Source organism: Peromyscus eremicus, chromosome 5, assembly GCF_949786415.1.
Source record: "Peromyscus eremicus chromosome 5, PerEre_H2_v1, whole genome shotgun sequence".
NCBI classification, from domain to species: domain Eukaryota; kingdom Metazoa; phylum Chordata; class Mammalia; order Rodentia; family Cricetidae; genus Peromyscus; species Peromyscus eremicus.
The window spans coordinates 125,100,946-125,121,271 of NC_081420.1; the positions used below are offsets into that span (position 1 = coordinate 125,100,946).

Below are 20,326 nucleotides of genomic sequence, written 5' to 3' on the forward strand. Positions count from 1 at the left end.
TGGGTTTGGAACAAGCGCTTACTGACTGAGCCGTCCCTTCGTCCCAAATCTCTGTTTAATGTGTAGTCTCCTTGAGCGGCACCTTTCACATGGTGGGAATTCTGCCTCTGTCTGGTCCCCAACTCTGTGCCTGATAAGAGCAGGACCCATGAACAGTTAGTTCCCCAGTGACCCTCAACTGAGTGCTCCTAATCTGAGCATCTAAAATGCACCAAGCTCCAAACAGCCACACCATGCTGCAAGTGGGAAGTCCATGTTGATCACCTCCTGTCACCCTCATCCTGGAGGCCTTGGGAGCATTAGCTCCCACAGGGGACTTGCAGCGTAGAACCCTGCTCCATCGTGTCCTCTACGTGACCTCCTGTCGCTAGGCTTCCTCACCGAGGGCATCCTGAGTCTCACTTTCTTCATGCTTTTCCCTGGCAGGGTCTCCCTTCGCCAGAGCCAGCATTAAAAGTGCCAAGCTGGAGAACTCAACTTTTTTTCACAAAAAGGAGAGAAGGATGCGTTTCTACATCCGCCGCATGGTCAAAACTCAGGCCTTCTACTGGACCGTGCTCAGTCTGGTAGCCCTCAACACGCTGTGCGTCGCCATCGTCCACTACAACCAGCCGGAGTGGCTCTCGGACTTCCTCTGTGAGTGCTGCTCCCATCCACTCGCTCCCTGCTGGCCTCTGCTCCTCTGGCCCTTCCCCAACCCGCCCTGCCTGGGGCCCTTTCTGCAGCTGCAAAGGGCCCCACAGCTGCTACCACAGTGGAGCTGCCTTAGACTGGTGTTAGGAGACCTGAGGCATCTGAGCAAAGACAAAAGGGTCCTGCCAGTGACCACCGCTGCCCCTCTGCCGTCCTGCAGACAGTGACCGCTCTGCCCCTCTGCCGTCCTGCAGACAGTGACCGCTCTGCCGCTCTGCCGTCCTGCAGATAGTGACCGCTCTGCCCCTCTGCCGTCCTGCAGACAGTGACCGCTCTGCCCCTCTGCCGTCCTGTAGCCAGTGACCGCTCTGCCCCTCTGCCGTCCTGCAGACAGTGACCGCTCTGCCCCTCTGCCGTCCTGCAGACAGTGACCGCTCTGCCCCTCTGCCGTCCTGCAGACAGTGACCGCTCTGCCCCTCTGCCGTCCTGCAGACAGTGACCGCTCTGCCCCTCTGCCGTCCTGCAGACAGTGACCGCTCTGCCCCTCTGCCGTCCTGCAGACAGTGACCGCTCTGCCCCTCTGCCGTCCTGCAGACAGTGACCGCTCTGCCCCTCTGCCGTCCTGTAGCCAGTGACCACCGCTGCCCCTCTGCCGTCCTGCAGACAGTGACCGCTCTGCCCCTCTGCTGTCCTGTAGACAGTGACCGCTCTGCCCCTCTGCCGTCCTGCAGACAGTGACCGCTCTGCCCCTCTGCCGTCCTGTAGACAGTGACCGCTCTGCCCCACTGCCGTCCTGTAGACAGTGACCACCGCTGCCCCTCTGCTCTCTCCCTCTTCTTCAAAGTGTTAAAGTCAGAATTTGCTCACAGAAGGCAGGGGCTCTACCACTGAGCCACGCCCACAGCCCCACACTGGGGGATTCTAGGCCCCTGCCTCCCACCCCATCTTTGTTCAATCTCCTTCTCTCTTCCTATTCCTCTTGCCTCCCATCTGTCTGGGATGGGACCTTTATAACAAATGGGAACATGTCTTAGTTCCTCAGGGGATACCAGGACCCTCAAGGTTACGTCCTCTGGACTCTACCCATTTCAAGATTTGCCTAAACTGAGCATGGGACTGGAAAGCGGGAACCCCCAGGACTGGAAAGACTCTAAGGATAATCAACAGAGAGAGTGTGAGGCTGACAAGGGTATGGATGGCCTGGCTCTCCCCTGGAGGCCCCTTGAGAACTACTAAATCTTTTGTGCCTACTGGCTGCCTCCTCCTGGAGCTATTAGCTTTCTGACCTGTTTGCTGCCCTTGTTCAAAAGTAGCCTAGGATAGCTATAAGGGATGGCCATGCCTTTGACCTAGAAAGGCCTAAATTCTAGTCCAGGGGAGTGTTTGCTTGAACCTTTGTGGTCCCCAGGCCTGCTGTCTGACCCCACAGGACACCCCAAGGGGACTGTCCTTTCTCTGTGCCTGCCCTGCTTCCAAGCTGCGCACTTGCATCTGGTCCCTCCGGAGCCCTGTCAATGAGGGCTCTTCTCGTTACGACCTCTTCTTGCAGACTATTTTTACTCGACTAGTTTCCTCCGCTAATCATCTTGCAGTCTGTCCTGGTTAAGGAGACAGGGGATTAGAACTTCCTGCCTGGAGGCTTTAGTGTCTCTAGACATTTTTCAGTTAGCCCCATTTTCCAGTTAATGAAAAAGGAGACAGGAAGGTGAAGGGACTTTACCCAGGTCATACAGCGTGCAAGGGATGAAGCCAGGATTATGGATACAGGCAGCTGTGTTCCTAAGTCTAAACTGTGTTTGGTGATGGAGTCCTACCCGCTAGGCAGATCTGGACTATCGTCCATTGATCAGAGGTCTGCAATCCTAAGGCATTCTGTAACAAAGAGTGAAGCAATGTGACTGTAAGGGGTAGCTTAGTTTCAGAGAAATCCAGACCAGAGCAAGTGAGCACCTTGGAATCGATGAAATGTGCGTCTGGTCTCAGGATCTCTCTGTACCTGGTAGAGGGTGGGTTCTCCTGGACCCTCCAATGCTCTCGTGGTGTGTGTTACTAGCTCCCATGTTCCCATGGTAACTAGGGAGCAAGCATCTCAGAGATGTCTGTCCTCACAGAGCTGCCCCTGCTGGGCCTCAGAGGACCAGATGTCATAGGCAGATCTGCTTCCCTAGCTGCTCTGTCCCAGACACTCAGGGGTTTCTCCCCAAAACAGGAAGCTTCAGAGAATCCTACAAATCAAGGGAAGTTGTGACAAGGAATGGCAAAGAGGGGTTTGGAGTAATTCGTTCAAAGCAGGGCCTGGCTAGGGTTCAGTCAACCCACACTGTAGCAAAACAGCTGAGGCTGGTGATTTAATATCAACAGACAATTCCTTTCTTGAATTCCTGGAGCATTCTGCACATGTATGGCTATACCCGAATCCCAGTTAGTCACTTACTAAATGTAATAAGCCACACAGGGATGTATCAGTCAACACAAAACTAGGCCTGTAGCAATATCCTTCACTCAGCTCTCCTCATCAAACCAGGGTGAAAAAGAGAAACTGAGGCCCATGGGAAAGAATCCTCATATAGCTACCATTGGCCATGATACACAGAGAATCATCTCTACCTCCCTGCCTGCCAGGGAGCCACAGGAGAAAACGCAGAGGCAGGAGGTCTTCCCCGTGGCCTAATCCACACCTCTTCCTTTTCCTTCCAGACTATGCAGAATTCATTTTCTTAGGACTCTTTATGTCCGAAATGTTTATAAAAATGTACGGGCTCGGGACGCGGCCTTACTTCCACTCTTCCTTCAACTGCTTTGACTGTGGGGTGAGTACCGAGTGTTCTCGGCTCTTCCTGACGGCAATGGCTGCTACCTGGGGACTTCACATTAGAGCGGAGGGAGCCGGATGTGGGTCATGCCTTCAGTCCTAGACCTGAGTCTGAGACAGAATTGTGAGTCAGGGGTAGCCTGGGCTGCCTAGTGAGACTCTGAAACAAAGTAAAGGTGGAAGCAGAAGGAGGCTGACGTCACCTCTGGACGTGAGGTGAGTGGAGAAGGAGAGGGGCACCGAGGACACCCAGCTGCCGTCACCCGGCAGGGACAGTTCAGGCTGACTTGGGAGAGTGCAAGTGGAGAACCAGCAGCTGTGTCGTGAGCTAATTTCTGTCTTAAAAACTCAAGGCAGCTGGGTGGTGGCACACACCTTCAATCCCAGCACTCGGGAGGCAGAGGCAGGCAGATCTCTGTGAGTTCGAGGCCATCCTGGTCTCCAGAGCGAGACCCAGGACAGTCACCAAAACTACAGAGAGAAACCCTGTCTCAAAAAAATAAAAAATTTTAAAAAAAAGGTTACAAATCACCTAATTCCATTTCTATGAAGAGGCCAAGGAGGCAGATCCAAAGACAGGAAGCAAGTCAGAGATCATCAGCCCTGGGACTCAGGAGGGGAAGGTGGGTGGGCCATCTCTGAGGCTGCAGGCTGACCTGGAGTTGTACAGACAGTAGGCGCTTGTGGATGCCTCTGAGCTGTGCACCCAGAGGGCTAATTTTGTAGTGTGTGAGTTTCGTGTGTGTGTGTGTGTGTGTGTGTGTGTGTGTGTGTGTGTTTGAAACTGTTTCTCTCTGTAGCCCAGGCTGGCCTCCAACTCCCAGTGATCCTCCTGCCTCAGCCTTCCAAGTACTGGGATAGCAAGCATCTAGGTATATGTGAGCCTTTACTAAATAAAAACATAGAGGTGAAAGATGAGTTTTGGGCCCACCGTCTGGTAGTCACTTTGACAAAATACCTGACAGATGCCCAGGTGTGGTGGCACACACCTTTCATCCTAGCACTCGGAGGCAGAGGTAGATGGATCTGAGCTGGAGGCCAGCCTGGTCTATGGAGTGAGCTTCGAGACAGCCAGGGCTACCCAGAGAAACCCTGTCTCAAAAACAAAACCTGACAGAAACAACCTAAGGGAGGAGGGGGGTTGACCCCCAGGGACAGACCTCCTCCAGCCAGGCCCCACCTCTTAACAGCTTCACAGCCTTCCAGGAAGCCTAACCCTGAGTCTGTGGAGACCTGCCCGATAGATAGATGTTCCCTGCGGGGTGGACCTGGTTCAGGCCCTGGGAATGGGTGGGAGTCCTGAGGCCAGCCGTAACCTTGAGACTGAGGTCTCTATTGTAGGTCATCATTGGGAGCATCTTTGAAGTCATCTGGGCCGTCATAAAACCTGGCACATCTTTTGGAATCAGCGTGTTACGAGCTCTCAGGTTATTGCGTATTTTCAAAGTCACAAAGTAAGTTTTGAGGTTTCTTAGCGCTCTGATGAGGGGATGAGGAGGGCACCCTGCCCAGCGTGCATATCCCTGGTCTGATCCCCACCTTGGCTTCTGTCGGCAGGTACTGGGCATCTCTCAGAAACCTGGTTGTCTCTCTTCTCAACTCCATGAAGTCCATCATAAGTCTGTTGTTCCTCCTCTTCCTGTTCATCGTTGTCTTTGCCCTCTTGGGGATGCAGCTCTTTGGTGGCCAGTAAGTACTGCCTGACATCTTAGACATCTCGCCGGGACTCCTACTCAGCTTCCATGGCATGCCCACCACAACCTGGCCCCTTCAAGCTGACCTCCATCCTTTGACTTGCCCTCAAGGACACGAATAGTTATCTAGGGCAGTGGGCTTCTGGGTACCAAATACAGTATCGTCCTGGGGAACAGAGATACTCTAGATGTTACCATGGGAACCAGAAGCTGAACCAAGCCTTCAGAGCAGGAGGGCTAACATCCAATGTCCTTGCTGTCCACAGGTTTAATTTTGATGAGGGGACTCCTCCCACCAACTTCGACACTTTCCCAGCAGCAATAATGACTGTGTTTCAGGTATGAACTTCCTCAGCCCTGATGCAGGCCCCCAACACAGGACGAGGGCTGCCCAGGAGCATCCCTGAATTTCTTTATTTCTTCCCTTTTCCCACTGTTTTAATATGCTTGTTTTTATTGTTGCTGGAGATGTAGCTCAATATTAGAGCATTTATTTAATACATATGAAGCCCTGCATTCTAGTCCAAGTACACACACACACACACACACACACACACACACACACACATACACAGGAGAGAGGATAGCTTGTCACTTGTACATCCCAAGAGAGTATAGGATGCCCTACAGGACCACATAGGAAAGCATCAGGGCCAGTTGGGGCACCAAAGAGCCTTGTTTGTGGTTTTCATGAGGAGCACATAAAGTGGAGCATCTGCCCCCTGCTGTCGTGACTGGAGGAGGACTCTGACAGAGCTGTCAGGGTAAGCTGTTCTATATCAGAGCAGTGGCCAAATTCTTCCCTATCTCTAGGAATTGGCTTCCCCAGGGCAAAACCCTCACTCCAGGGTCTGCAGGGCCCTAGCTACTTCAGTATCAGAACACAGCCAGTAAAGCTGGCTGGGCATAATGCACGCTGGACTGTGTCAGCCCAGCACTTGAGGCTGGGGCAAGAGGATTGTACGAGTTGGTCATCTTCAGTGCATCATGAGCTTGGGGTCAGCCTGGGCTACATAAAACACTGTTGAAAAAAGAGAGGAAGGAGGGAGGGGGAGAAGGGTGGAAAGGAAAGAGAACTCAGGGCAGTGGCACACACCTGTAGTTACGGTACTTCAGAGGCTGGGCTGGAAGAGCCCCAGTTCAAAGCCAGGCTGTGAGACCCCGCCCAAAACAAAAAGGGAAAGGCCTGATTAATACATCTGCCTATCTTGGAAGAAGGGTCTCCACATTTTCCAGGATTAAGGAGGCTTTCCTCCTCTTGGAGCACCTACACTGAGGCTTGCAGACTGGCTGATCAGAGATCTCTAGAATTATTCAAATTCATTTTTTTCTTTGGGAGAGAAAGGAGTATATAGAAAATGTGGCCTCCATCCTTCCTTTTCTTAAGGAGGCTGCAAGGTAGACTTGAGAGAGGCCAGCTATGAAGCAATGTCCTGAGCCAGAGAATGGATGATTGACAGGGCCAGGCTCCAAGGGGGATACAGTTCCCCAGGGACACAGAGCATTGTCTTCAGACACTGCTGATGGTCATACCTAGTTGGGTGGGCAAATGACATTGGCATCTGGTAGCCAGAGGCCAGGGATGTTTAGCAGGGGCAGGGCACAGGTTGCTCCTCCCAGAAGATGACCTACCCCCTGACCAACAGTGCCAGGAACATTCCTGGCCACAGTAGAGGAACATTCTAGAATTTTTCCTATTTCCTTCATCCTCAGGAGACTATGCATAGAAGGAAGGGAACTGGAGTGTGTTTTTCTTTTTAAAAGACACAGGGCTGGGTCTGGTGATGTATTTGGGAAGCAGAAGCAGGTGGATCTCTGTCAGTTTGAGGCCAGCCTGGTCTATATAGTGAGATCCTGATGGGGGAAAAAAGCTCCATGGACCAATGAGATGCCTCAGTGGGCAAAGGTGTTTGTTGCCAAGCCTGACAAGTTGGGTTTGATCTCTGGGACTCACAGTGGAAGGAGAGAACTGACATGTTGTCTTCTGACCTCCACACCAGCACGTGTGTCAGTGTGCACACATGTGTACACACACTCTAAATAAATACACAAATGTAATTTAAGTTTGAAGACAGCCTAGGTCATATAGAGAGACTCTCAAGGAAGAAGGGAGGGAGGGAGGGAGGGAGGGAGGGAGGGAGGGAGGAAGGAAGGAAGGAAGGAAAGAGAGAAAAGAAAGAAAGAAGAAAATGAGTGGTTAATAGCATGTACTGCTCTGAGGGCCTGAGTTCAGTTCCTAGCACCCACGTCGGTGGTTCACAACCACCTGTATGTAAGTCCAGCCCCAAGGGATCTGACACCCTCTTCTGGCCTCGGAAGACATCTACACTCATATTCAAACCCACATGCAGACACACACACACACACACACACACACACACACACACATAATCAAAAACAAAATGTCTTTTAAAAACAGAGGGGCCAGGCGGTGGTGGCGCACGCCTTTAATCCCAGCACTTGAGAGGCAGAGGCAGGTGGATCTCTGTGAGTTTGAGACCAGCCTGGGCTACAGAGTGAGTTTCAGGAAAGGCGCAAAGCTACACAGAGAAACCCTGTCTCAAAAAACAAACAAACAAAAATTAATTAATTAAGTAATTTAATTAAATAAAAATCAAAGCAAAAACAGAGAGAAAACTTTTTAAAGGCTATGCGATGATTATCTATCTGGGCGGGGACTGTGCCACAGCAGAGTGCTGACGCCATGTGCATGGCCCTGGGCTCAGCACCACACACACAGCAGTACATAAGATGCGGCAGCACCACTCCCCCCCACCCTCTGCTCTGCGTGGGAGCTCCTCCACCAACCCCCCCCCCCCCCGTCCTCTGCTCTGCGTGGGAGCTCCTCCACCACCACCACCCCCCACCCCCCGTCCTCTGCTCTGCGTGGGAGCTCCTCCACCCCCCCACCCACCCCCACCCCACCCCCGTCCTCTGCTCTGTGTGGGAGCTCCTCCACCCCCCCCACCCCCACTCCCCGTCCTCTGCTCTGCGTGGGAGCTCCTCCACTTCCCTCCCTGGCCTCTAATCGGCTGGTCCATCCTCTAGGTCAACTTTTTCAGCCCCTCTGAGTGAGATTGTGGTGTGTCTGTCTTCCTGTGCTGAACTTTCATGAACTCACATCACACAATCTTTTAAAGCATTTGAGCCCTGCTCAAATATCTTTCTGGAGCCAGGCATGATGGCACACGACTGTCATCCCAGCACTGGGGTGTGGAAGCAGGACGGTCAGGTGTTCAAAGCCATCCTTAGTTATTTGAGGAGTGTAAGGGCAGCTAGCTACAAAGCCCTGCCTTCAGACAGACACACACACACACACACACACACACACACACACACACACACACACACACACGCCTGGTATCCCCTCCCCCTCCTCCATGCTCATCAGTGGGACTGATGCCTTCCGCTCCAGCTGCTCACTCCAGTGTGTGACCTGACTTTGTACACTGTCACAGGAGCAGTCCTGGGTGAGTAAACACCTTAGCTCCCTGGTCTCACAAGGCTGAACCCCAGCTGTCCACAGTGGAATCTTGCTCCATAATTTACCCCTAGGCAAGTGCCCTGTCACTGAACTACAACATCCCCAGCCCTCCCTCCCTCCCCCTCCTCCCTCCCTTTCTCTCTCTCTCTCTCTCTCTCTCTCTCTCTCTCTCTCTCTCTCTCTCTCTCTCCTTATACTAGCAGGAACCCCACATCATATAGGCTCCACCCTCATGACCCCATGTCACCCTGGTTACTTCTCACAGGTCCAATAACCATGCCAAATGACGAGCTAGGTAAGGATTCTGCCACTGAGCTACATCCCCAGGACCCCTGCCATTTACAATTGTTTGTTTGAGACAGCATCTTGCTAAATTGCCAAATACCAACTCCCTGGGAGCTGAGCTGGTGCCCTGACCCCTTCAGCCCAGAGCAAACATTGTGTTACATCAGAGAAGACAGGATTACAGCAAGCCAAGAGACACCCAAGTCCCCTATTCCCCACAGCCAAGCTGAGAAGCCCGTTACAGGCACCGAGACGGGAGTTGACGTGGGGTCAGTGAAGACCTAGGCTGGGGTTGGGCTGCGGGATCGTGGCTGCAGCTGTGGCTCCGGTGAGCTGAGAGGGTTGGCTGTGTGTTTGTCCCTGTCTTTCAGATCCTGACGGGCGAGGATTGGAATGAGGTCATGTATGATGGGATCAAGTCTCAGGGGGGCGTGCAGGGCGGCATGGTGTTCTCCATCTACTTCATCGTCCTCACCCTCTTCGGGAACTGTATCCTCTATGGAGACCGGGGACAGACTGGGTGTGGGTGGAGGAGGAGGGACCCAGATGCCCAGGCTCCGGGCCGTGCTTCATCCCTGCTTTCCCTGACTCGACACACAGACACCCTGCTGAATGTGTTCTTGGCTATCGCAGTGGACAATCTGGCCAATGCCCAGGAGCTCACCAAGGTGGAGGGCACAGTAACCACCTGCTCATGGCAGATCATGACAGCAGGGGTGGGAGGGGTGTGGGGGCGGGTTCAGGGCTCTTGGTGGGGATGGGAGCACTGGGCACCTCTTCTGGAGCCATGCCATCCCTGAACAAGCCAGTTTACAGCCCAGAAGGGGAAGGGGATATCAAGGTGGCTGCTGAGGACAGATAGCCAGCTGCATCCAAGGGCTTGAGGAATACGGAGTTCCAGGGTAATGGGCACCACTACCAACCAAAGGTGGGGGCAAGGAGTGACTTGATAGAGCTGTGGGTGGAGAGCCAGACCTCTGGAAACCCAGAACCACGGCAAGGCTCAGATGCAGTGACCAGGAATATACTTCCCACTCCGCCCTCCCTCTGGCTTCCATATGGAGCCTACCAGGGGGCAGTTGATAGGAGGCCAAGAGACAGGATGCACACAGGTCAGGGGCTTGGGAGGACAGAATGGGTCTGAGGGCATATTTACCACCTGTGACCATGTGCTGAGGACCTGGCCAGGTGAAATGCCCTTGGGCTGGCCTTCCAAGGGACAGCAGTAAAGAACTGTGGTGCTTTGGGTGCCAGGCACTGCTCTAGTCTTCCTTTGAGGGCCAGAAAGGCAAAGTCCCTTGTCCACGATGGTATGACAGCTACAGCCACTACATAAAGCATCATGCAGCCAGCATGGTGGTACATGTCTGTGAACACAGAGCTGATGCAGGAGGATTGCAAGTTTTAAGACCAGGCTATACTACATAGCAAGAGCCTGTCTTCCTTCCGAAAAAAACAAGTATATACATTCTTACTCCACAGGTGGGGAAACTGAGGTCAGGGAGGATAGACGCGTGTCCCATACACCAGGAACTGAGAGTAAAGACAGAGCCCTGCAAAGGGGAGAGAGAGGAGATGGGGCAGGAAGAATTTGGGAGTGGGAAGAAAAGCCGCCTGGGTGAGGTCAGGCCCAGGTTTCACTCATACTCGATGACAGTGAGTTATCTAGGGACATCACTTGCCCCTCAAGGCAGCCTAGGTGTCACCAGGTCCCCATCAGTCAGGCAGGCACAAGAGACAGGAGGTAATCCTGCTTTCAACAGCACATCTCACGCCCCCTGGTGGGCAAAGCCCATGAACAGCGCTGGCTGCCAGGTTATGCACTGTACAGAGGGAAACTGGACAAGGTGATGAGGCTGTGTGCCCAGGGATGGGTGCCATCTGCCTGGGAGAAGAAACCACAGAGGAGGCACTCTGTGCGATCTCAACATGGGTGTCAGAGACAGAGGCATCTTTGCGGTCACGGATGGCACTACAAAATTAAAAAGATACACAATGCTTGCAGGCAGGGTCTTCCCCTAGCTTCAGCTCCACGGCCTCATCCCCAGTGCCTTAGAACTCGAGACACTGGGGCTGCAGGGGTAGGGGCTGCCAACCCTCCATCTGTTGGCCCTGGTAGGAGGGAGGGAGGATTTCCCGGGCCCACCTCCGGCAGGGAAAAGCGGAAGTCTCCCACCCCAGGCACAAAGCCAAGAGTTCAGCCACCATGAAGCTGGCTGGCATGTGTCGCCATAGGCCGATCCAGCCGTGAGCGCATCCAAGAGGCTGGCATGGGAAGACAGGCCAGCTACTCCAAAGGGAAGGTGGCCATTCCCCTGCAGACCCCAGTCTTCCCCTTCGTCCACTGGACACACGTTTCACACAGTTGTAACCCTCCAGCAAGGGAAGACACTGAGCCCCACTTTGCACCTACCGTTCCTCATCCAGTAACCACACATCGGGCACCTACAGGAAGCACAGCCCTGGCCTAGGAGCCGAGGACATAACCGTGAATGAAGCAAAGACCCTGGCCTGTTGGAGCAGGAATTCAGGCTGTAGGGACAGGCCAGAAATCAGACACATTTGTAAAACCAGTTTATCAGATGGTTCTGAGGAGAAAAGTGCAGTGGGGTGAGTCATGGAGTCTTCGACGTTGAGATGTTGAAGAAGGAACAGGGAAGTTAAGAGACTTGCTGAAGGTCACACAGCAGTAAGTGGAAAGGCTGGGATTTGAACCCAGGCTGGCTGAATCTGCAACTTGTGGTTTTCTCCACTGCACATGAGATATATGAGATACTTAAATCTGAGTGTGCTACGTACCCTCCCAGGTGCTTGCTGAAAATGCAGATTCCGGGAGGCAGCCCTGGGCTGCAGGTGCCACCCGGGGCCTGAGAACCTGCGTTTTCGGTGGTGCTGGGGTGGACGTTCCAAGGACCTGGTTCTAAACTATGCTAGGCACGGTGCCAGGAGAGGGGACACCCCGTCTCCTTGCCACTGACAGATTTTTAAGGTGGAGGTTACTCCTGGCGCCAGAAGAATTCAGAAGGTAGGGGCAGCCATCCTGCAAACCCGCCCCAGGGCTCCTCTTATTGGTGGGTTTGCTTTTTCTGTTTCTTCCTTGTTTTCTCTGTGTCTTTCCATTATTTTTCTTTCTTTTTTTTCCCCCCTTGAGATAGGGTCTCACTTCATATCCCTGGATGTTCTAGAACTCACTCTGTAGACCAGGCTGGCCTTGAACTCATAGAGATCTACCAGCCACTGCCTCATAAGTGTTGGGATTAAAGGCGTGCACCAGCACATGGGCCTTTGATGGTTCTTCTGAGTCCCCAACCATCTAGGCCATGGACTGACGCATAGAGCCCCCCACTCTCCCCCGCCCCATCTTCCTGCAGACAGATCTTACAGACCCCAGCTGCCTTCCCTGGGCTGTTGACAGTTGTGGTTCTGCCTCTGGAGCTACCCCATGTTTAAGGGAGTTGGTTCTGAGCATTTAAACAGCTTGAAAAACACAGAACACCCACAGACACAGGACTAGGGGTGCAGTGACTGCTCTGTTCTAGCCGGCACGGGCACAAGGCCTCAGGGTCCATCCCCAGCACCAAAAACGAAGTTGGGGGAATGGAGGTAGGGGAGCCAGGCATGCTCGCACATGCCTACTATTCCAGCACTGGGGAGCTGGGCCAGGACAATCTCAAGTTCCAGGCCAGCCTGTAGACAAGGGGGTGGCAGTACATTGCACTCTGACTGGGGACCTTAGTTCCAACTGGTTAAGGTCCAGGCTAAACTTGTTTCTCAGTACTTCAGATTTCTGCCTCTGGCTGGCAGCAAGGTGGGAAGCGGCCCCCAGGCCTGTTCTTGTGAGCAGGAATCCCATTTGCTTTCTAGGATGAACAAGAAGAGGAGGAGGCAGCCAACCAGAAACTGGCACTACAAAAAGCCAAGGAGGTAGCAGAAGTGAGTCCCCTGTCTGCGGCCAACATGTCTGTAGCTGTGTAAGTGTCCCCAAGCCTCGGGTGCCACTCAGGCAAGGATGTGGGGAGGGCTAGGGTGGCCCCTAACTGCTGGGCCTGGGAGAGGTGCCTTGGCCCTCTCACGTACTTTCACTCAGTATTTAGTGAGCATCTACTGTGATAGTATTTAGTGAGCATCTACTGTGATAGTATTTAGTGAGCATCTACTGTGATAGTATTTAGTGAGCATCTACTGTGATAGTATTTAGTGAGCATCTACTGTGATAGTATTTAGTGAGCATCTACTGTGATAGATAGTATTTAGTGAGCATCTACTGTGATAGTATTTAGTGAGCATCTACTGTGATAGATAGTATTTAGTGAGCATCTACTGTGATAGTATTTAGTGAGCATCTACTGTGATAGATAGTATTTAGTGAGCATCTACTGTGATAGTATTTAGTGAGCATCTACTGTGATAGTATTTAGTGAGCATCTACTGTGATAGTATTTAGTGAGCATCTACTGTGATAGTATTTAGTGAGCATCTACTGTGATAGTATTTAGTGAGCATCTACTGTGATAGATAGTATTTAGTGAGCATCTACTGTGATAGTATTTAGTGAGCATCTACTGTGATAGTATTTAGTGAGCATCTACTGTGATAGTATTTAGTGAGCATCTACTGTGATAGTATTTAGTGAGCATCTACTGTGATAGATAGTATTTAGTGAGCATCTACTGTGATAGTATTTAGTGAGCATCTACTGTGATAGATAGTATTTAGTGAGCATCTACTGTGATAGTATTTAGTGAGCATCTACTGTGATAGTATTTAGTGAGCATCTACTGTGATAGTATTTGGATGCATCTACAGCATCTACTGGTCCTGTTGTAATTGCTGGGAATGCAGCCTCCATGTAGGGGCGAGGGATTTTGTGTAGCTGTTCAAGTCCAGGAGATAAATAATAAATGAGACAAGTAAGTTAATTACATACTGTGGGACCTCCAGGAAGCAGCCGGAAGGGCAGGGAGTGAGGAACCTGGGTCACACTGCTGTTCTGTGCGCTGTGTGTGCACCCCAGGCCAATGCTGTGCCACTGAGCTTCACTGCAGCCCCAAGAGTTGTGACTTTATAGCCAGGTGTGGTGGCACACACCTACCTCACTCTGGAGGCAGACAGAGGACAGCTGGGTCCAGACTAGGCATAGTAAGATCCTGTCTCCAGAAAACAAACAAACTTGTTAGGCAAGGCCTCAGCTAGAAGGAAACAAAACTTGAAGGAAAGAGAGCCAGTGAGAGAGGAAGGCTCTGAGGCAGGGGTGTTTCGGGAATAGGAAAGAGACTAGCGTGGCTGGGAAAGAATGATAAGGAGAGAAGTTCGGAGGTGAGCGGAGTAGGCAAGGCCTGGGTGGGGGAGCACTGAGAAAACTTGGGTTCGGGCTCCTAATTGAGAGCCAGAGAGGGTTCTGGAGTGGTGGGGTGTCCAGACCAGACTAGGATGCTCACAGGTGCCCTCTGGTTATTCTTGGGGTAACAGACTGTGGGGGTGGGGATGGTTATGTGGGCTGAAGGTCAGATTCAAGAACCTGGGCTGGCCAAGCAAGAGATGAGGACTGAGCAGGGTGGTTGGTGCAGCTGGATTCAAGTCATACTCTAAAGGTAGGGCGGACATTTCGCTGGCGGGTCAGAGGCGGTGGCAGTGAAGGTGTCTCCATTAAAGGGAGGTTCAGAACCACACCCCTGCTGTTGGCCAAGGGAAGTGGCTTTGGCAGGGCAGTCTTCCATAGGGCCAGTGCTACCCAAAAGGCAGGCCAGCCAACTGTTTTCCTCCAGGGTTGCCCACACCCCCTACCTGCACACCCCAGCTGCCCAAAACCTGGAAGAAAAGGATCAAACATTGGCTCCATGTGCTGCCATTTAAATTATTTGTTTGTTCATTCATTCATTCTGGCATTGGGGGTGGAACCCAGGGACTCACACGTGGTAGGCAGGCCAGGCCTCCTCCACTGAGTCACACACCCACTCCCTCACGGGTAGGATCTAGGCAGGAGCTCTCTTGTTGAGATAACTGGAGCCTGTGGTGTGGCAGGATATTTTAATGGAAGCTCATAATGGAGCCAAACTGCTCCCCTCACAGTGCTGGAGAAGCAGGGAGAAGGAAGGTGCGTGCCAAGGTCCCAGTGTGCCCTTCAGAGGTAGGCTCTCAATAACCTGACTTCCTCCGAGTAGACCTCGCCTCCTAAAGTTTCTGTCACTCCCCATAAGTCCACGGGGCTAGGAGCCCATCAACACACCAATCACACCTGTCCTCCTAGCAGTGGGGAAGCAGAGGTGGGAAACTGACCTACTCCGAAATCCAAAAGAAAGGGCCAGTAAGATGGCTCTGCAGGTAAAGGTCCGAGAACTTGAATTCAGTCCCTGGAAGCTTACACAGTGGAAGAAGGGAACCGACTGCCGATAGTTGTCCTCTGACCTTCACACACTTGCCGTGGCCAGGGCACACCCACATACATACATCAATGTAATAAATGTTGAAAGAACCCATTGGAGTTGGGGCGGGGGGGATCGCAGCCCTCGTTATCCGACCACCTTCGCACACGGCCTCACGGCAAGCACGGCAAGCAGCCCCCTTCGTGCCTTGCAGGAAGGAGCAGCAGAAGAACCAGAAGCCCGCCAAGTCGGTGTGGGAGCAGCGCACCAGCGAGATGCGCAAGCAGAACCTGCTGGCCAGCCGCGAGGCGCTGTATGGGGACGCGGCTGAGCGCTGGCCCACCCCCTACGCGCGCCCGCTGCGGCCGGACGTCAAGACGCACCTGGACCGGCCGCTCGTGGTGGACCCGCAGGAGAACCGCAACAACAATACCAACAAGAGCCGCGCGCCCGACGCGCTGCGCACGACCGCGCGACCCCGCGAGAGCGCGCGCGACCCCGACGCGCGGCGCGCCTGGGCCGGAAGCCCTGAGCGCGCGCCTGGCCGGGAGGGCCCGTATGGCCGCGAGAGTGAGCCGCAGCAGCGCGAGCACGCGCCGCCCCGCGAACACGCGCCCTGGGACGCGGACGCCGAGCGCGCCAAGGCCGGGGACGCGCCCCGCCGCCACGCGCACCGGCCTGGGGCGGACGGAGAGCCTCGCCGCCACCGTGCGCGCCGCCGGCCCGGGGACGAACCCGAAGACAGGCCGGAGCGCAGGCCGCGTCCCCGCGATGCCGCCAGGCCGGCCCGCGCTGCAGATGGCGACGGCGACGATGGGGAGCGCAGGCGGCGACATCGACATGGGCCGCCCGCCCACGACGACAGGGAACGCAGGCACCGGCGCAGGAAGTGAGTGGGCACCGGGAGGGATCTGGGTGTCCAGGTGGCCCTTCAACTCATTCCGGGCCGAGGAGTTTCCCCAGTAGCCAGGGTGACAGTCACCAGGGCCAGCATACGGGAAGACTTGGGGATGTATCCAGTGGCCACAGCCCGGGTTAGCAGATGGGGAAACAGATGCAGTTCAGTGCTGGGATGGACCCAAGGCCTCATATTCTATACAAGAGTCTACAACAGAGCTCCGCCCCTCACTGTGGGATTCTAGGTTGGCACTCCACAGCAGAGCCAGCCTGTCACACAGGAATTCTAGACACCCCAGCTCCTCACAGGGAGACTCTAGGCCGGCCCTCTATTGCTGAGCCACGCCCTCAGCCCTTTACTGCAGGATTCTAGGCAGGGACTCTAACCACTGAACTACATCCCATCTCAGCATTATATACAAAAAGTCTAGGGCCTTGCCGTCTGGCTTCCAAAGTGGCTAGCGGACTATGGCATTGTGCGTCTGACACGGGCCCCAGGGAGAGCCCGCAGTCTCCCCCAGATTCGTAAAGCTTTTTCATGGTTTGCTGCGTACTCTTGTACTGGTGTGTTCCTGACATCAGTGTTCTCACCTGTAGATCAGACGCCCCAGAAATGACTGACGTTGCTAGAACTAAGTAAGTCACCTCTGCCAAAGGCTCACATGGGCACTAGTGCGTGTGGCACACTCAGGACTCAGCACCTACAACTGTCATGTTGCCAGTCCTTTGTTTACTGGGGTGGGGGTGGGGGTTCTGATCTCTAAGACATAAAGGGAGGCATCTTCCGGGACAGTACCCCACCGGTAGCTGCTTTTTCTTACCTTCCTCGTAACATTTCATGGAAGACCCTGAATTGGCTCTCTGTAGAGAGCCAAGGACTTCCGTGTTGATAGAGACGTCCTGTTACAAAATACTGCCCTTAAGCAAGTATGGTGTCACTCCTACGATCCCAGTACTTGGGAGGTAGAACAGAAGGGTCAGGACTTCAAGGCCAGCCTTGGCTACAGAGTGAGTTGAGACCACCCTGGGCTACATGAGAACCTACCTCAATAAATAATATAATAACAGCAACAACATCTTCTTGATATAATAATAACAACAACAACATCTTCTTGATCCCCCTTCATACTGCTATGAGAGCATCACACTGGTTTCTTGAAGGATGTACAAAATCTGACCCAGGCCAGTGGGAAAGGGGCATTTGTACAACCTACGAGAGTCAGCTTTCTCCTGCTGCTGTGTGGGTCCAGAGGTGTCAGGTGTCTTACCAGCCTGTGTGACAGAGACTGTGACTTATGCTTCAAGGAAGTCCCGAGACTCCGTGATCCTAACAAGAGGAGGCCAGTGCAGGTCCCAGGACCACGTGCTGAGGAGTGGGGTTCTCAACTGAATGATTCTTGTAGACAAGAATCACTGCCAGGGAGACAAGGGGTCACAAGTTCAGGCCAGCCTGGGATTCACAGGGGAATCCTGTCTCAGAGAGAGAGAGAGAAGTGAGGGGTTGGGGTGAGGAGGAAGAGGAGAGCTGACTCTTCCTGGAGGTCCAGTCCTGGTCGTGGAGACTGACTAGCCTTCCTGCTTCCCACTCTTAGTGCCCGCAACACCCCTTAGTTATTATATCCCTGTCTCCAGGTTATCCATTAAACACTGTTATTCCGATTCCTTCTTCCCCTGGAGTTTTGTCTCCTGAGTATTTGCCTCTGCTCAGTGAAGGTGTGAGAAGGGTCAGCTGTATTTGAGCCCAGACTGTGACTCCCACCCAGTAACTGCAGGCAGTGGGGGCCTGCAGAGATGGCTTCATCTGTTTCCTTTGCTATAACCAAATGCCTGAGGTCAGGTTACTTATTTATAAAGAGTGGGAGTTTATCCAACTTCTTGTTCTGGAGGCTGCAGAGTCACAGAGCACAATGCCAGCCCCTCCAAGGGCTTCTTGCTGCATCCAGACATGATAAGGGACTCCCATGGTGATCCAGAGCTGTGTTCCAGTCCCATCCTCTTAGAATGCCACTAACGCCATCCTGGGACCCTGTCCTTGAGACCTTATCTAGCTCCAGTTACCTCCCAAATCTCTTCCAGATACCATCATCAGACAAATTTAGGGATTATGTTTCACAGTCCATGAGTTTGGGTGGGTGGGACAAACATATTAAAACCGTAGCAGAGATGCTCTGAGAAATGTCACCAAGATGGGTCAGACCATAAGAAGAGCAGTTAGAGAAAAAGGGGAGAGTTTCAGGCAAGAACAGTACATGTCAAGGTCCTGGGGTCAAGACAGCTAACTTACAGGACAGTGGGGAGGGGGGGGCAAGGGCCAGAGATGGGTTACTAGGACTCTGGGTCCCTTCAGAGGGTGTGGGGGAGCACTGTCCTTGTACTGTGTCTGCTGCTGCTGTGCTGAAGGAGGCAGAGTGCTGAGAACAGAATGGCTGTCCCCAGTGCTCCAGGAGTAGGGTTTTCTGTTGCTCTGAGGTAGAACCTCATGTGGCCCAGGCTGACCTTGAACTCATGGTGTAGCCAGGGCCAGCCTATAACTCCTGGTCCTCCTGCTTCTACCTCCCAAGTGCTGGGATTACAGGCATGCACCACCACATCAAGTTTGACTTGGTGCTGGGGATGGAACCCAGGGCTTTGCTCAAGCTAGGCAAGCACCTTCCTCAGCTGAGCCACACCCCTCCCTGCACCTCATCAGCTGAGCCACACCCCTCCTGCAGGAGGAGTGTTGGAAAGTCCCTACATGTTGAATATCAGTCACATCATGAGCAGAACCTGGTGCTGAAATGCAGGCTCTGAATACGCCTGCCCATCACTACCTGGCTGTGTGACTTTCAGAATGTCACTGCACGTTCTGGTCCCCATTTCTTCATCTACAAATGGGGTGGACAGTAGAATAAAATGTTCAGGTTTAAATGAAAAGAGACATATAAACTGTGTTGAGTGATGCTGAGCCAACAGCAACTACTGAGTAAGTGTCAGCATGGGTGGAATTAGTAGCAGTTCTGAGTGTAGCCATCCTTGGATGTCTTTAGGGTCAGCCTGAGGCCCTCTGGGATACCAAAATCCACACGTTTGGGCTCTATCTATAGAACAGTGTAGTGTCAGCATGGAACCCACGCTCATCTTCCGGGGACTTCTGATCATCTCCAGGTGACTTAGAATACCTGATGCAATACAAGCACTCTCTGGGCAGCTACTAGACTCTATTTCTTTTAAACAAATATTTAGAAGCAGTTTGACAATGTGGTCACTTAGCAAAATCACAACAGTAGGTTCCCCTCTGGAGCCTCTGACCTCTGCACTCATCAGGTTCACAGTAGCAGGCATGAATTCTCTGCTGTGGAGCAGCTCTCAAGTTCAACCAGTAAGTGGTTGGTTACCCCAGAACAGTGTTGTTGGAGCTTTTTACTCTTTTGGGGGCCCGCCACCCAGCTCCCAAATAAATCACACATGGAGGCTTATTATTACTTATGAACGCCCAGCCTTAGCTTGGCTTAGTTTCTAGCCAGCTTTCCTTAAATTATCCCATCTACCTTTTGGGCTTTTCCCGTTCTCCAACTTCTGAAAATCTTACTCATACTCCGTGGTTTGCTGTGTGTGTAGCTGGGTGGCTGGTCCCTGCCTCTGCCTCCTGACTGCTGGGATTAACAGCATGCACCACCACCACCCAGCTATGTACTCTGTATTCTTTAGGAAATAGATGAGGGGGAAGTCTATATATTTAGGACAAACACAGTTTTTTAAAATATTTTCAGTTTTGGGTCTGGAGAGAGAGCTCACACTGAAGAGCACTTTCTGCTTACACAGAAGACTCAGGTTCAGTCCCACCACCCCACATGGCGGTTCACAACCTTCTGTAACTCCATTTCCAGGCAATCCGATGCCCTCTTATGGTCTCCAGGGGTACCAGGCACCCATGTAGCGCACAGACATACGTGTAGGCACTAACAGATATACATAAAAATAAATATTTTTAGATATTTTTTCAGTCTATAGTCAGTTCAGTCCACGGATACAGAATCTGTAGTATGAAAATGTGGATTATAGTAAGATTATATCAACTCGTCAGGCATGGTGGTACAATCTCAGCACTCAGGAGACAGAGGCAGGTAGAACTCTCTGTGAGTTCAAAACCAGTCAGGTCTACATAGGAAGTTCCAGGCCA

The 20,326-nt window shown here is 52.8% G+C and overlaps 1 protein-coding gene across 1 annotated transcript in view; it reads left to right on the forward strand.

Annotated features, from left to right (window-relative positions):
• Cacna1a (calcium voltage-gated channel subunit alpha1 A) overlaps positions 1 to 20,326 on the forward strand; it is a 228,042-nt gene that overhangs the window by 122,966 nt on the left and 84,750 nt on the right. The window contains exons 11-19 of the mRNA XM_059263091.1: positions 427 to 636; positions 3,331 to 3,443; positions 4,787 to 4,899; positions 5,003 to 5,134; positions 5,406 to 5,478; positions 9,280 to 9,397; positions 9,509 to 9,576; positions 12,773 to 12,879; positions 15,485 to 16,159. Coding sequence (XP_059119074.1) covers positions 427 to 636; positions 3,331 to 3,443; positions 4,787 to 4,899; positions 5,003 to 5,134; positions 5,406 to 5,478; positions 9,280 to 9,397; positions 9,509 to 9,576; positions 12,773 to 12,879; positions 15,485 to 16,159 — 1,609 coding nt within the window. The remainder of the gene's footprint in view (positions 1 to 426; positions 637 to 3,330; positions 3,444 to 4,786; positions 4,900 to 5,002; positions 5,135 to 5,405; positions 5,479 to 9,279; positions 9,398 to 9,508; positions 9,577 to 12,772; positions 12,880 to 15,484; positions 16,160 to 20,326) is intronic.